General features: G+C 50.2%; 1 protein-coding gene across 1 annotated transcript in view; it reads right to left on the bottom strand.

Moving 5' to 3' along the window:
• EIPR1 (EARP complex and GARP complex interacting protein 1) overlaps nt 1-17,468 on the bottom strand; it is a 139,097-nt gene that overhangs the window by 98,517 nt on the left and 23,112 nt on the right. The window contains exon 3 of the mRNA XM_046663357.1: nt 16,932-17,064. Coding sequence (XP_046519313.1) covers nt 16,932-17,064 — 133 coding nt within the window. The remainder of the gene's footprint in view (nt 1-16,931; nt 17,065-17,468) is intronic.

Below are 17,468 nucleotides of genomic sequence, written 5' to 3'. Positions count from 1 at the left end.
AAGACCACATGAGGAAGACCACATGAGGATACCGGGAGAAGGCGGCCTCAGAGAAACCAACGGTGCTGACTCCCAGATCTCGAATTTCCAGCCTCCAGAACTGTGAGAAAATACACTTCTATTGCCTAAGGCACCCCATCTGTGGTATCTGTCATGGCGACCCGAGCAGAATAAGACAACGGCTGGGCACCTTTATGCAAGATGCACAGCAGCTCAGACACAAATCACTGAGGCTGGGACCTGGCCTCACAAAGACACAGCAGCTAACTGCTTCCTCTCTGCATCCCCAAAAAGAACTGCCAGGCATGGGGAGAGGGCGAGGGCCAAGGGCAGAGAGCAATTCACTAGGCCGTGGAAGAACACAGCAAATAACACATCGGGGTTGAGGGAGGAATCTGGCATAGAGCTTTTTACAGTCTTACTGGAAAAATTAATCCAAATTGGGCTTTGTCTAAGCACCCCCGCGTGGCCTGAAAACCTGGAGAAAGGACCATAAAGCAAGCGCCTGATAAACGACAGGAGATGAAGCTGTGGGGAGGTGTCCAGCGGGTGCTCTGGGGATCAAGTCTTAGTTAACATCTTCATTAGTGATCTGGAAGGAGCAGTAAACAGCACATTAATTAAATTTCCAGATGATACTAAATTTGCAGGTGCTACAGAAAAGTCAATGAGGACAGAGAAATGATACAGATGGGATCCAAGGAGGTTAGGAGTATAAGAAACAATGCAGGATTCAATCTCCAAAAAGAGAAGCTAATTAAAAACTTTTCCTATATTCTGGAACTCCATCTAATTTCTGAGATGACTGTATAGGAACAAGGCAGGGGTCCCTTGTGAGAACTCTCGCTATGCAAGCCCTCAATATCCAAAATCAGGAATCTAACAGATTCAGCAATGCTCAGATGAACTCCTTGGCAATCAGAATTCTCCTTACCTGCTATTCAAAACTCAGAAGCCAAAGCAGATTCTGGTATCATGGTACACACTGATCCTCAAACTTGCAATCCAAACTCGAGAAAGGTGCTCATACAGATAGGCACCTCTGAGCTCATCTGTGACGCATACAGCCCAACTGGGAAAGGGAGAAAGCCAGGGTGCAAAGTTTACAGAGACAATCACAGAACTCTGTGCTGAGAGGAATAATGCCAAAGGAATGAGGACACTTGGGACTTGCCCAAGCAACAAAATATTTGGGTCCATAAAATATAATTATATTTCTAAAGAGACAAAGGGGACCTGTGCTTAAGATCTGTGATCTCACTGGCCTCTAAACTCCTCTGAACGTCATTACAGACATCACTCAGAAGTGGTTACCGTTATATCTCTATTCTTCGTGACAAAAATCAATAAGAAAACATTTTTATAAGCAAGTATATTTACAAAATTCTTGCCCCAGAAACAACATCCTTGAAGCCTAAGAATGTATGTCAGATGCTCTGGAACCGAGCTACAGGTTCAAATCCCGGCTCCACTGCCAACTAGTGCTGCTCGCCTGGCAAACTGCTTCAACAAACTCCTTGTTGGGAAAACGCAAATAATAACAGGGGATTCAACTAGATACTCTGCTGCACCCCCGTGTTCACTGCAGCATTGTTCACAACAGCCAAGACATGGAAACAAGCTAAGCGTCCACTGACAGGTGAATGGATAAAAGAAATGGGCACATACACAATGGAACACTATTCCACCATAAAAAAGAAGGAACATTTTTTTTCATGTTTGCAACAATATGGATGGACCTTGAGGGCATTATTTAAGCGAAATGAGTCAGAGAAAGACAAATACCATATGATCTCACTTATATGGGAAATCTAAAACAAACAAACAAAAAGAACAAGCTCATAGAAAGAGAGAACAGATTGATGGTGGCCAGAGGCGGGGCTGGGGTTTGGGAGAATTGGGTGAAGGGGGTCAAAAGGTACACACTTCCAGTGTAAGATAAATAAGTTCTGGGGATGTGATGTACAGTTTGATGACTAGAGTCAACAATACTGTACTGTATATTTGAAAGTTCCTAAGAGAGTAGATCTTAAAATTTCTCATCACGAGAAGAAAACATTGTAACTATGTGAGGTAATGGATGTTAACTAAACTTCTTGTGGTGATCATTTCACAAAATATACATACATCAAATCATTATGTTGTTAAACTAATGTTAAACTAATACAATGTTATGTCAATTATATCTCAATAAAACTGGGAAAAAAATTTTTAATAAATAAAAAACTAGATAATTTGCATAAAGCGCTTATCCCAGCACCAGGTACGTAAGCACTCACTGGTAGACGTCATTATCATCATCATCATCACATTTCCTCATGTATACAATAGGGATGATGATAAGGATGGTGATGAAAGCCAAAATCGCTAAATGACTTGCCCAAATACCCACCATTAGCAATGGAGTTGGGGCCTAAACCCAAGTCTTCTGAGTGTGTATCTCCTGCTCCCTCATCACGCCCCACGCCGCCCAGCCCTGGCCTCCATCCAGGCTGCGTCATCTACGCCAGGCCCTCCAACGGATCACACCGCACCCTGCACACCCTAGGTCCAGGCCCGCCAGCAACTCCGCTTCCTCTTCAGCAGGAAGGCAGGTGTGTGAACAAGTGGGAGGTGGGTAGAGAATGTGTTTCTCTTTGCTAGGCTGCCTTGTATTTATTACTAACAAATAAACCATTAATTGGAACAGGCAGCAAAGAAACTTGCACTTTTTGGCAAATAAGACACCCTCCACACACTTCACACACAGCACACACACTCCACAATGCATGCACACTCCACACACTCCACACACACTATACACACACAGCACGCATACTCCACATGCACTGCATGCACACTGCACACGCACTCCACACACTCCACACAGAGCACACACGCTCCACACACTTCACACACACTCCACATGCACTGCACGCACACTGCACACACACAGCACATGCACTCCACACACAGAGCATGCATGCTCCACACACGTCACACACACAGCATGCACACTCCACATGCACAGCACACAACTCCACATGCTCCATACACACAGCACACATGCTCAACAGACACAGCACGCACACTCCACAAACACGGCATGCACATTCCACACACCTCACACAGCACACACATACAAAGCATGCACACTCCACACACAGCATGCATACTCCACACACTTCACACACACAGCACGCACACTCCACATACCTCACACGGCACACTCATAATTCACACACACAGTGCGCACATTGCACACACAGCATGCACACTCCACATATAGCACACACATTCCACACGCACAGTGTGCACACTCCACACACACTGTACACACACTCCACACACACAGAGTGCACGCTCCACACACATTGTATGCACGCTCCACAGGCACTGAGTGCACACTCCACACACACAGTGCACACACTCCACATGCACTGCGCGCATGCTCCACATGCACTGCACACACACTCCACTGCTGGCCTATCCAGGCTTCAGCCTCCAGAGTGAGACCGTCTTCAGCTGAGACTCTGCTCAGCACAGAGCTGTTGCAGCAACAACAGGTCCATCATCTCTATTTTTGTTAGTCACATGAAATACGTAAGCTAAAACGGAATACAAAATGTTTTCATTTCAAAACAAGTTGTGTGTGTACGGTATGGAAATGAAAGATGGACTGGCATGGTCAAGGGGCTTTTACATAAAGGGGAGGGGTCTGACCAAAGCTTGCGTCAGGCAGTCACAGGCAGCCATGCACCTCCCCACCGGCCGAGAGCCCCTCGGAGCTGCTCCACAGCGACAGGCTCCTGCGACAATCTCCCAACTCCTTCTTCACAAGGTGCTATTTCTTGGCACCAGGATCATGAGAAAGCTTAACTCTCACCTTTCCCAGCTGAGCCCCTATACCCTGAAAAAAAGAAAGCGCTCAATCCTTCCATATGTGCACAGAAGACACAAAGGAAGTTTTTTTTTTTTTTAAAGATTTTAATTTTTTCCTTTTTCTCCCCAAAGCCCCCCAGTACATAGTTGTATATTCTTCGTTGTGGGTCCTTTTAGTTGTGGCATGTGGGATGCTGCCTCAGCGTGGTTTGATGAGCAGTGCTATGTCTGCGCCCAGGATTCGAACCCACGAAACACTGGGCCGCCTGCAGCGGAGCACGCAAACTTAACCACTCGGCCATGGGGGCCAGCCCCGACACAAAGGAAGTTTTAACCAGAGACACAGCCAGTGTGTTTCAGAGCCAGAGGCTTCTGTGGGCGCAAAGCATTTCCCTGGTTCCATTCTTTAATTAGCAGACCACTTGACACTGATTTCGACGACTTCTCATTTTCCTCCCTGCCTCTCATGCACTCCATTCTTCCGAGGAATCTCAATCATTTTATCTCAGAAATTATGGTTTCATAAAGAGGGGCCTTAAAATAGTTCTTTTCCAAGGAAAACCATCTCCTCTCTTAGTTTATTTTCACAAAGTAACCATTTAAACCCCAAAATGCAATTTTCTTCTAATTTGGTGCAGAGATAACGGGAAACTGCAGCTTTAAACAGAAACACCGCACCCTGCTCCACTGCCACAATCAGAGAAGCCTAGACTGGCAGCTATGCAGAGTCTCAGGAATCGTCTAGCTCAGCATCCCAACACAGGCGACACCGTGAGGTCCCAGAAGAATGTAAAAGGTGACACCTGGAGCCAGGAGGGCTCAAAACATCACCTGACAGTTCCCAGGGATGGCGGCTGGCGCCCAAGGAATGGAACGAATGGAAGCCACACTGATTAATTTACCTATCCGGAGTGAAAATCTCAACAAAGCCCCACCACGTCATCCTAGGCCATATTTCACGGAGTCCTCATACAAGCACAAAGGATTCCTCTTAAAGGTGAAGTGTGTTCACAGGCAATCACGGGCAGTATCCATATTCCAGGGAGCCAGCGGGGCATCCCACCCTCATTTATGGGAGATGTCCAAAGACCCAGCCGCAGGGCCGCCCACAGTGGGCCCAGGCCAGGGTCAGGGATCTGAGACCACCATGGTTCCTCTCCCTTTCCACTGCTCTCCTCCATGCCTGGCTTCAGGACTGGCACAGACTTCAGACTGTGCACACACTGAAAGGATCTTGACATGGCCTTCAGCTGCACTAACTGAACAGGCTAATGTCAGTGTTGTCTCTGTGTCTGTCCCCATGGAACATGGTTCCTGGAGTCTGGTATCCTGTCTCTCATTTTTTCATCCTCAGCACTTAGTGCCATGTCTTAAGCACAACAGAAATTTGAAAAGTTTATTTATTTATTTTTTTTTTTGGTGAGGAAGATTGTCCAATCTGTGCCAATCTTCCTCTATTTTGTATGTGGGATGCCACCACAGCACGGCTTGATGAGTGGTGCTAGGTCCATGCCTGGGATACGAACCTGTGAACCCCAGGAAGCCAAAGCAGAGTGCACGAACTTAACTACTACACCACCAGGCTGGCCCCGAAAAAATAACAGCTTTAAAATGTGGAATGAGAATGAGCCTCTAAAGCTGGAAACTGGTGGTAAGTTGGTCCTGGGCCCCAGCATCAATCAGGTAGGTTTAAATAGCCCCTCTTGTAGTGCTGAACTCTGACTGAAGAGAAGCCTGTCTGGCACAGTTAGGGGCACAGCCTGGAACCGGAATCCATGGCCCAAATCCCATATCTGCCCCGTTAGACATGTGACCCTGAGGAAGTCACTTAGCCTTCCGATGCCTCAGTTTCTTCATCACTAAAGTGGGAACTCAGTGAGCGAGTGCCCATCAAAGTGTTCAAACAGGGTCTGACACCCCGTAAGCCATCTGCATGGCAGCCCCTGTTGCTTCCATGGCTGCTGACAAAGCAGGGGTAACATGGCTATGAGGATTTCCATGAGCTTTGATGCAAGTCACCACCACACCACACCAAATCTATATCCTAAAAGTGGCAAATGTTGTTAAAACACAAGAACGGGGCTGGCCCCGTGGCCGAGTGGTTAAGTTCGCGCGCTCCACTGCAGGCGGCCCAGTGTTTCGTTGGTTCAAATCCTGGGCGCGGACATGGCACTGCTCATCAAGCCACGCTGAGGCAGCGTCCCATATGCCACAGCTAGAAGGACCCACAATGAAGAATATACAACTATGTACCGGGGGGGCTTTGGAGAGAAAAAGGAAAAAAATAAAATCTTTAAAAAAAAAAAAAAATGATTCTTTAAAAAAAAAAAACACAAGAACGTTAAAGCCCACATAACCTCTGGCTCCTTCGGGGGATTGAGAAACTGGTAGATGAGCTAAAGTAGCCACAGTTCCATTCTAGGTCTAAAACAAGGAAGAAAAGAAACCCTAGGCACCAAAGACCACAAATAATCTCTCAGCACGATACAATTTCATCCCATAATTGCAAGAATTCTATATGGGCTTGTCAGGAAGTCTGAAATGAAAAGTTTTAGGCCTAAGAAATGGCCCCCGACCAGACCAGTGGTGCACTGGGTCAGGTGCCCTAGAGACAGGCCACCACAGGAAGGACCTGGGAGCCCTGGCTTCTCGGGACAGCCCACTACAGAGCTGACCTCCCAGAGGCACCTGAGTGCTTCCTTGTCTGTCTGCATTTTCAGCTGTTTCATCACTGAGGGTAAAGAGGTCCAGGAATTCACTCCTAGCACCAGGCCCGACACTGCCCTCATGCTGCATTCTCTCCTTCCAGCCTCAGGGCACTGGTCTCCTGATGAGCAAGAGAACAGGCTCACCCTGCTCCTGGCTGCCATGAAAGGGGACAGAACCAGTCTCCCCCCAGTCGCAGTTTTCTCCTGGATGCTGGGTCTGTTTAAGTCCATCCTTATGGAGAGGGCAGAGCCATGTGTGAGAGGGTCTGGGATGGCCTCCAGGAGGGTGGCCTCCACCGCCAGTCCACCAGGGCGAGTCAGGTGACCTCTGCAAGCCTGTTTTCTCATCTATAAAACGGGACAGCGAGAGTATGCCTCTCAGTCTTGCTGTGAGTTAGAAACCATTGTGTAAAGAGCCCAGCACCGTGCTCAGCCCCTGGAAAGTGCCAGGTGATCACAGCACACAGGATGGGTCAGCCTGAACATTCTCGCCAGATTTGGAGTCAAGGCACAAACACATAAGAAAATCAGATTAACAGCACGAGGGCTAAAACAACAACGGACAGAAAAACAGTGTAAGAAACCACGTAATAAAAATATCATCACAAATCCTACAATTCTCCGGGCCTTCCAGGTATACAGTCTTCCTATGAATCCCAACAACGCTGTGGACAAGGCAGACGAAATTCCTCCCATTTAGAGATGAGAAAATGGAGGCTTGGAGACATTCCACAGCTGTGCTGGCAACACATGGTGACAGGGAAACCAGACACAGGCCTCCTGGCCCCCAGCTCCCAGGACCCTTCCCCCACAGCTTGCTGCCGCTGGGGATGTGATCAGATGCCCCTAAGAGGGATCCTCCGTAAGCGCCAGAGACAAGCATCATGAACCACTGTTCCCGGACCGTTTCCAGCCTCACCACCTCCTTGAGGTGCAGCGGACCCAAAATGGAGACATTATTTCAAGTGTTTACACTGAGACTCTGAGCATTTCCAAATATTCTTCCTCCAGGCTGGAATCCTGGGCCACGCCACACAGACCAGACATCTTTACACACCTTACACATCTGCAACCTCTGGAGAACTCCTCCCTTAGATTACAACCAAAGCTCAGAGCAGGCCAGCACCTCAGGGTACCCCACACTGATGCATGAAATTCTTCTTGCTCACAGGGAGCCCCACCCCCACGCTGTCCATTCACTCAGCCATGCTGCAGACAGTTTCCGACTGCTTCTCTCCTGACCAGACTGGGAACTGCCTCCATGAAGCACTCCAGGACCCTCTCCCTGCTATAATTTACCAGGTCCGCCTATGTCCCTCAGGCCCAGAAATGACCTCCATCAGACTCTCTTGTGGATGCTACACCAGGAGACCCCTCAGGTCCACCTACAGTCAGGCCCATGGAGCCCAGAGTCAGGGCAGGCTCCTGAAGGGGCCCACTTGGCTACCGGTCACACCTGCCCTGTGCCTTCTGGAGGCCACTGCAGGTGTGAGGGCACCTGACTCTCTCCAGGCCAGCGTGGTGGCTCTTGGTTTCAAGGCCTCCCACCTCTCAGGTGCCCACCACGACAACCACTTCCCCCGAGGGACAGGACCTGCTGCAAGAACTGCCCCCACTGGGGAGCCCAAAGAATGGCCCATGGGGTTACAGAGCCGGACGCCCCCGTCAGATGCAGTGACCATCGGGTCACTGTTTTTCACCACAAGCAACAGTGCCTGGTAACACATTTGAATACGGCCCCCATCTGAATCCCAAGTACTCAGAGCCAGAAACGTAACCAGAGGCCAAACTCTCCCGCAGACCGGCTGACAGGTGAGGTCATGGCTTGAGGTTGACAGCACTGCCAGGGTGCTAAGATCACCCTGGGATCCCAAAGTGAATCACCAACATGCAGTCCCCAAGACGACCCACCGAGGGCCTAGTGAGCTGTCGTGGCTCATTCACAGGGGTCGGGCAGGACGCTGATCCACAGACATGGTGGTTCTCTCAGAGGAGAGAGAGGCCGAGGCAGAGAGGAGGCCGGGCTCGGGAGAGGAACGCCACCTGACCCACTTGGGGCACTCTGGATTTGACCAGGCAAGTGAAGGCAGGTGACAGTGCCGGGGCGCCCAGCGGAAGGGCCTCTGTCATCACGAAGTCTTTCTTGTTACACGAAGGCTTCCTATGTACCCCGTCTCTCAGAAGAGAGCCTCCACCTTCATCTTCACTGGGCCACGCCAACAGCCAAGCAGAGACCGCACGTCCTGACAGGTGAACGCACTCTGCAAACTGCTACATGTCCGCCTAACAGCATCTGGGGACATCATCTGAAGGGACCCTCAGCCAGTCTCACGTGTTATCATGAGATTCATGTGAATTTTGCATTCCACTTGAGAACAGATCTACATCCATTTTAGACTACACGAAACGCTTTCATCAAATGAAACTGACACTACAGAAAGACAGCCACATTCATCCTGTGGCCTCAAGCACACCGGCTCCCATCCCTGAAGGTTCTGTACCCCAAACTGAGAAGCTCCGTGTGACAGGAAGGCTGGAGCGCTAAGCTGTGAGTGGCGACGAAGTCTGTGCTAAGGCTGTGTCTGAGGAGCTCGGCTGGCTGGGTGCCCGAGCTCCTACGGCAGCTGCCTGCCAAAGAGAGGCCGCAGCTGCAGCCAGGTCTGGGCACCGCACCCATCCCTGCAGAGCTGGGCCAGGCGAGGTGCACTCAGGACGCGCAGTCTCCTCCATCTGTGCCTGGGCACAACTCCGGCTCTGACCGAGGCTGCAGAGGGCACAACTGCCACACTCACACACATCCTCTCCCAGGGCCCGAGGCTCCTCACGCTTTCCTTTCCAACAGTCGCAAGGGTCCAATCGTGCCCGTTTTACAGATGACAGCCCCAGAGGTTACTGAGTGGTCCAGGATCAGAGAGGCGAGGAACAGCAGGGGAAAGCAGAGCCTGAGCCTGGGCTCCTTCCACCACACCGTTCCTGGCAGGAGAGCCGCCTCTCCTCGCCACCGCTGTCCCTGCTCCACTGAGAAATACTGGAAAATGGCCGGGGACGATCTGGCAGAAATTACTGGACCATTCTGTATCTAGTGCGCTTTTTAATTTTTCAATGCACTTTGACACTGGACCTCACTAACTCGCACACCACCTACCACAGAAGAGAAACCTTTTTGGGGTCACATCCACCTCCTCGCCTCCAGAATCCGCTCTTCCATGGAGCGCAAACACTGAGATTAATTCGGTGTTCGGCACCACGTCAGCTGAGGTCTCCTCCTGCTGACCTGCTCATTACATCTCAGCATCCTCGCTCCTAAGAAAGTCCACTACGTCGTTTTAAATCTCACTGAGACTAGTATTTCAATTCAGTTTAAATTAGGCAACTCCATCTGTCAATATTTTTGAGTAGCTATTGCACAGCTATGTGACTTACCTCCCACACGGGGCCATTTCTAAGGAAAGCAGGTACCAGCTGGGAGGGCGCCAGGACAAGAGGCATAGACCTCACCATCTCAGCAAGGCTGAGCACTCAGGTGCAGAGGTAAATGGCATACGTGCCAGGGCCCTAGGGTGTCCAGTCCGTAAGGGAGAAGCCACGCAAACAGAGGCAGAAATGTCACGTGGGTGAGACCAAACAGTGAGTCCGGCTGGAGGCTGGGCGGTGGGAAGAGAGGGCTTGCAGGAGGAGGCCTTCTCAAGGGTAAGCGAGAGCTCGGGGTGTGTGGACAGGAGGGAGAGTGCGAGAAGGACAAATACGTGGGAAGGCAGGGCACAGAGGTGGCGCGTGCTGGGGAAGCAGGGTAGTTCACGCACTGGGCTTCATACCCTGGGACTCCGGGATCGAGGTCCAACATCCTGCACTCAAGGCTTGTCATGACAAGCACCCTGGGGGGAACACATGGAGATGTCCCCCTGTAAGGACCCTTGCTCCTGGGTCCCCACTGTCTGCTGACCACAGGGCATCCACAGTTATCCTATCACTGGGGTCCAGCCAGGCTCCCCGCCACATCGGGGGTCCCAGGGGCTGAGAGGGTCCCACTGGAGCCTGGGTGCGGGGGTCAGGAAACTGAACTCAGGACTCACGCCCCCAGAGAAACCCACAGACCACTGAGGTAGGACTACTCGTCCCCTAGGTCGTCTTTGCTAGAGGCCAGCAGTGGACCCGATTCTGTGATGTGCTTTCAAGCAGGACGTTGGTGTCCGTGACAATGTTTAGAGAAAGGCCTCAGAAGTGGAAGGAAGCTTTCACAGTGGCGTCAGGCTAAGGAAATGGCCACAGGGACCCAGGAGGGAAGGAGGCGGGAAGGAGCAGAGACAAGGCACAGAGGAGGACGCTGGTGCCCCCTGCTGCCAGAGAGCGCACACGAGGGAGCATCGGCCACCACAGGTGCATACACACCAGACACACACGTGTGACAGACACATGCACACAACAGACACACACACACCACATGTGACACACACAACACACATGATGGACACAGCACACAGACACACAACGGTGTGAGCCAACACAAAAACAGACACTTTAATTCAGAAAAAAAGGAAATTAAAGCAGCAAAGTCATAATTTTTAAGAATAACCTAACTACTAGCGTTCATCTGAAGCATACTTTTTTCTCAAGGAACCTTGGAAACTGTGTGAGAGGAGTCTGAACGCGGGAATCGGATGTGTACAGGAGAAGCCCATTTTGAGAAGGAGCACCGTGGGGCAGGAGGAGATTAACACCTGGGAGCCCCAGGGGCAGAACTCGCGTGGGAAATGTAACCCCGGGGTGGGTTCCTTGAGGGAGCAGGACACGTCCAGGTCACAGCAACACAACCTTTCAGGGGCGAGCAGCAGGGCAAGAACCGCTGGTTCTGCTCTTGGTGACAGTATGTACAGGCCTTCTCCCAGGGAGGCCCTGTCACCCGTCACCAGCCCAGCGCCACATCCGACCAGCCGTGTGCCCAGTCGCTGCACAGACCCCCGCTGCCCCGGGCTGCAGGGACCACTGAGACAGCCTCCGCCCGCCCACAGGCCTCCATTTTGCTTCTGCAGTGATGCATTTTCCTTTCAAAATCGTCAGAAAGAAAAGCTAGAGTTTTTTAACATCTTCATCCACATAGAAAAAGTTCCAAAAGAGCTTATTGTACATACAGCTCCCCTCTCACCACCCTGACTCCGAGGACATATTTTTCACAATTGTCACAGGTGATGGCTACTATCAGATCAACGGCAGTTATAGGTCTCTACCAATGATCTGCGACAACTGTGTCTGTTCCTTGCTCCTTGCATGACAGATACGTAAGCCAGGATAGATGAGCGTATAGTTTGATCTGAAAAACAGTCTGAATTTTCAGGTTACTTTAACCTACCGCAAATTCACAACCATTTCTAAGACAATGTGAAGACAATATAACTCTGCGAGAAGCTTTTTGCCTGCGAGGAGTTGCTGCTTAGGCTGTACAGGGGATTTAACACTGCCTGTACGCACTGTGCCTCCTAAGCATGACAATAAAAGGTAGAGGGGGAGGCTTTCTCATTTGCATTTTCAGAAACAAGTTGTGAGTTAATCCAATTCTCCATAGTATACACAAGGCCACTGTGATATTTATTCCAGTGTGTGTGTGTGCGTGTGTAGGCACAGAGTTCTATCACAGGGCAGACTTCCATGAACTTGTAGAGATCCTTTTGCACGTTGCAATAAATGGATATAATTTAAACATGGTGGTTTAGAACAAATATGAATTCCATGAATTTCACAATGTTTCAAGAAGAGCAGACCACTCAAAATGGATTTTTTATAAACACTCCACAGAGAAGCCCACTTTTCTACGGTTCTTTTCTCCTTTCCTCCCAATAAGATCCATAAAGAAGAGTTTCAGGACACATGTGAAGGGGGACACGCAAACAGCTCTAAAAGAGGACAGTTCTCTGCTGGAAGTAGGTCCCTCCTACAAGTCCCCGGAGGTTGGTCCTAGGACCTGCTCCACCCATCCACCCTCCTTCCTGCTCTCTGCCCTCGGCAGCCCCTCCACTGTACAGACATGGGATGTGAGACACAGGGTACCACTATCCAAAATATCATGCAAATCAACGGAAATGAAAAGAAGTATGGGCTGCGGCAGAGCAAGGACCCAGGAAACACACGAGGTGCATCAGGAGCGTCCTTGCCACGCTTACAAACACACACCAGGAAACGAGCAGGACGGGGAGGACGTGGCAACCCCTGCACAGAGCCTGCACCCAGCCCAGACCAGCAGGGGAAAAGCACGATTCCAGAAAACACACAGGAAGGAAGAGGACACAGTGAAATTCTGGTCTTCACAAAAGGATCTGTTATAATGAGACAACAATTCAAGCCATACGTTTTAACTTAAGTTTGTGATGCTTTGGGTTTAGTTCATATATAGTTTACTGTAGTGTGGAAACCTCACGATTGGTGGAGAGCTCAGTGCAAAACACAGACCACAAGTACCCGTTTGCAAACTATGTTCAGTTGCTCTAAAACGTCCTTTCTGCGTGAAGGTATGTGTGGTGAGTGTGGATCTTTAAGCTTTTCTGGAGGCACCTGAACTAGAGCAGTCTGGGACCTGTGACCACCTGGTGCAGATCAGGTGTAAAGCATGCGAAGCTTCAGAGGGCGAGGAGCTGAGGCAAAGCCCAGCAGGCGCTGGGCAGCTCCCTCCAGGTCAGGGAAGGCAGAAGAGCTAGAAAACAGCCTTCAGTGCAGGACCAAATTCCTTCAGTTCTGCCTGGGCAGGAAGAAAGTGGAGTTCTTAGAACTTAGCCACAAATGCTACGAAACTATCATATCTTTCTTCCTACAGAGGTTCCTACAGATGAGGAAAATTTTAAGAGGAGGGCTGTGCTGCCTTCAAAGGCTGGTGGCAAGAGCGAGCAGGGGGTCTCTGGAAGCCCTGGCTGGAAATGAAGCGATGCAGGGTAACTTGAAGGAAGCTGTGGACATCAGAACAAGACTGCCACAAGCTTGGAGGCTTAACCCACGCCCACCCCCAGCCTCCAGGAGCCAACAGCAGTCCCAGCTGACAGCCAGCAAGCACAAGGGGGCCGAGCCCACAGCCCGGGACCGAGTTCTGCCACCAACCAGCGAGCTTGGAAGAGGACTCAGATCCAGATGGAAGGTAGCCTGGCCGACACCCAGGAGGCAGGCCTGAGACCAGACAGAGGACCCCACTGGGCCGTCCCAACCCAGGACCACTGGGATGGTGAGAAAAGAGGAAGGTGTTGTTTTTAGTCACTGCATTTATGGTACTGATAAATAAATGACAAGCAATAGGGTATACTGAGTAAACGAGGAAGCCATTTGGTGTAAAACTAATTCGTCCTGAAGTCGTTTTTCCAAAGGACCTGACACAGCCGTTGAGCATGCACTGTACATCTGCTTTAAGTATTTACTGTGTCCCAAAGATCAGAACAGTGCCCTTAAGGATAAGGATGTCACTTCGCCCATGTCAGCATTTCGTTAAAGATTAGCATCTCTCCCTAAATTAAGGATTGATTGTTGACTTGCTGCACTCACCTTGTGACCACCCACTTTGAGACCACCGACCTGCTGTGTGCACCAAAGTGCTGTGCCGGCAAAGCAATGTCGTGACTATTGTAAAAGGGGCATTCCAATCACATGTGATATGTGCTCTTTGATGGTATATAACCACTGTGTACACCCCACTTCCTTGGAGTGCTCCTTCCTCTGGGAAAGGACTCTCCTGGGCTATATGGTCCTCAGATCTGGCTCATAATAAACTCACCCCAATTTCAATTTATATAGATTGGTTACGGACTATTTGCATTGACAGTACTTTCCTATGCAGCATGTAAAACTAAGATAGAATCAGGTGCCTAGAAGGGGGGTGCAGCTGTAACAAATTCCTAATGTGTGGGAGTGGCTTTGGAGCCAGGCAGGGGGTGGAACCTTCAAGAATTCTGAGGTGCAAGATAGAAAAGCCTCGTCTGCCCTGAAAAGACTGTCAGAAGACACAGGAACTTAGAGGATGCTGCCAGGGAAGGCTCAGAGTGAAGGAGAAAAGTTCTGGAAACAGGAGGACGAGGGTCCTTGCTATGAGGTGACAGAAGGCTAGCAGAACAGGCCCTGCAGTGCTGTGGAGGCAGAGCCGTGAGTGGTGAAATGGACTGCACACTCCAGAGACCACCAGGCAAGAGGGAGCAAGGGGGTGCCCAGCTCCTCTCTCACTGCTGATCTCAGAAGGTGAGAGGAGAGAGGAAAGTTGAGGAAGATAGGGTGAGCAAAAAGGAGCCTGGACTCGATGACTTCAAAACCCTCCACCTCTCCAGATGGCAAGAGATGCTAAAATTAAGAGTCACTGGCAGGAAAGGTGCTCTAGAGAAAAGGGCAGGTTGGCCTCAGGAAGATCAAAAGGTCAGAGTACCAGTTTGAGGAAGGGTCTGTTCCACAGTTGGAGCGAGTGCCTCTCATGTCCTCAAACAGAGCGGGGGTGGGGGGTGAGAGAGCGTAAGGGTCAAGGTGAAAGGGTGAGGGTCAAGTGTAAGGTCCTTCCCATCCCAGCAGCAGCCAAGGTGGAGAAGAGACCATCTCAGGAAGACCTATGCGCACAACTTTGTCTGACGGAGCAGACATTCATGGAAGACCTACGAGATCCCTGAGGAATCTGTTTCACAAGACACTGCCAGCTTGGCCTGAGGGGCGGAGAGAGGACCAAACTCCGTGGCCACACGGCCTACACCAGCCCCGGCAGGAGCGGCTGGCAGCAGTTCGCGGCACGCACGCACGCCTGCTGCTCCACGAAGAAGGGAGGACGACTCAGAGCGGAGCCAAGAGCCGCAGGGCGGAGACCCACTCGAGGCACTCTGGCAGGGTCTGCCTTTCAGCATCGCCATAGCCGGGGGCTCCTCTCTCCACCCAGTCTCCCCTTTTGGGCGGAGCATCTAAGTATTTTACCATCCCAAGTATGCTATGGGAAGATTTAGGGTGGAACCACGAGGCCGTCACCATCCACTGGATGGCAGCTGACTTTCCTCAGAGATAAGGTGACAAAGAAGAAAGAAATCTCGCCTTCACGAGCAGCTCTGCTCTAATGCTGATGACAGGAGTGAGAAAAGAAAGTTCAAGGGGATTCACTGGAGGGCTCTTCTCAATAATTGGAATAACGCAATTAAAAGCTAAGAATAAGAGATGAAGAACATAGCAGGGAAAAGACTTTCCAGAAAATAAATTTTTTGCCCTGAAGAAGAGGAGTGTTAAAAAAGGTTGGGGGGTGGGGCATGGGCGGAGGCTGGCCCGTTGGCGCAGTGGTTAAGTTCGCGCACTCCACTTCGGCAGCCTGGGCTTTGCAGGTTCGGATCCCAGTGTGGACCTAGCACCCCTTATCAAGCCATGCTGTGGCAGCGTCCCACAAAGAATAGAGGAAGATGGACACAGATGTTAGCTCAGGGCCAATCTTCCTCACAGAAAAAAGGCGGGGGGCGGGGGGGGGGGTGGTACATGTGAAGTTAAAGTAGAAACATGCAGAATTCTGTGAAAGCAGAGAGTCTAATCACCAAATTCTAGAAACAGGGCCCCCTGGTAACCAAACTAATAACAGAAGGAAGATGATCCCTACATAATAATACTTTGAAGCTAAAGTATGAAAGGAAAGATGAGATAGAATGTGTCACAACTAAGTGTCTAAAACTTTTAGAATGCTAAAAACATCCCAACATATTGGATAAATGAAAGAAACATTTTAGAAACTACATAGCAAAGAAATACAAAGACTTTATTCTGGCTTATGTAACGGAAAAAGATAGAATGTGAGGTTTTTCCCCAAAGCCAGAATTTAAACACTGATTACTGACAATGACAGAGAAAGGAGAATTAAGGAGGATGCGTGGCCAGTTCAGTGTGACAGAGTTTCACTGACACAAATGTAAAAGGTCCCAGGGACTGGAGAGCGAAACAGCAGGCTGGGACGAAGGGCACTAAGGAACAGGAACATCTCACACGTGTCCGTGGAGAAGCTGTTACTAAGGAGTACTGAACGATCGCAGACTCTCCCGATCTTTCAACTAGTATCACACATACTTACAGGCAACGAGAAAGAGGCAAATCCAGCTACCCGCCTGAGTGGTGTGCTTGAGTAGCGGATGAGGACACCTGTGTCCACCATTCGAAAACCTCGGGCACATTCGCTCCCACACCCTAAGGGGTCACAGTTCCCGGAGGAGCTGAGCGTCCAGCTTCGAGCCTATTAAGTGCTGCGAGCATCCGCCAACAATATCACAACTTCTCTGTAAACGCAGCACCTCCATTGATCAAACCCTATCAATCATGTGTCAAACCAGTAGCAACATACGACCCATCTTATGCTAGCCCTCCAGCTGGTGTACCCGAATCCCTGCGAATACTCACTGTTATTGTAGCAGGTGGCCAGCACACCTCTGTCTGCAGGACTGGCACTAATGTGCCAGATTTCACCCACTTGATGCAGGAGGACATTTTTATTTATAATGTTATTTTCGTCGTCAAAATCTATGATGTGGATCTACAAATACAATAAAAGAGCACATCAGGATCGTAAACTCTCTCCAGGTACCTTAAACAGTGACTACAAATAAGCAAATGCATCTTTAACAGCTTTACTGACTGTTATTATACTAACAGTACAACCTCTGTAAGGTCATCTTACTGTGCTCCTCTCAGAAGACAAGCAGGAAACCCCTGTGGAGGACTGTTAGACTGCAAGCTCTGTAACACTGCCCCAGGCCAGATCCAGTCCGCAAACTGGACACCAAACCAGACACCAAAGCTCTGTCCCCAAGCGGCTCAGTGAGGCCACCGCCGGTGTTAGGGCCAAAGGCGACCAGGGTTGTGTAAGTCAGCCCCGAGCCTCTCAGATCTGTGCGCACTGTGGGGCGGAGAGGGCGGATGGCGCAGCTGCCCGAGAGG

Source organism: Equus quagga, chromosome 5 (genome assembly GCF_021613505.1).
Source record: "Equus quagga isolate Etosha38 chromosome 5, UCLA_HA_Equagga_1.0, whole genome shotgun sequence".
In the NCBI taxonomy this organism is placed as follows: Eukaryota; Metazoa; Chordata; class Mammalia; order Perissodactyla; family Equidae; genus Equus; species Equus quagga.
This window is presented reverse-complemented; position numbering and strand designations above follow the sequence as displayed.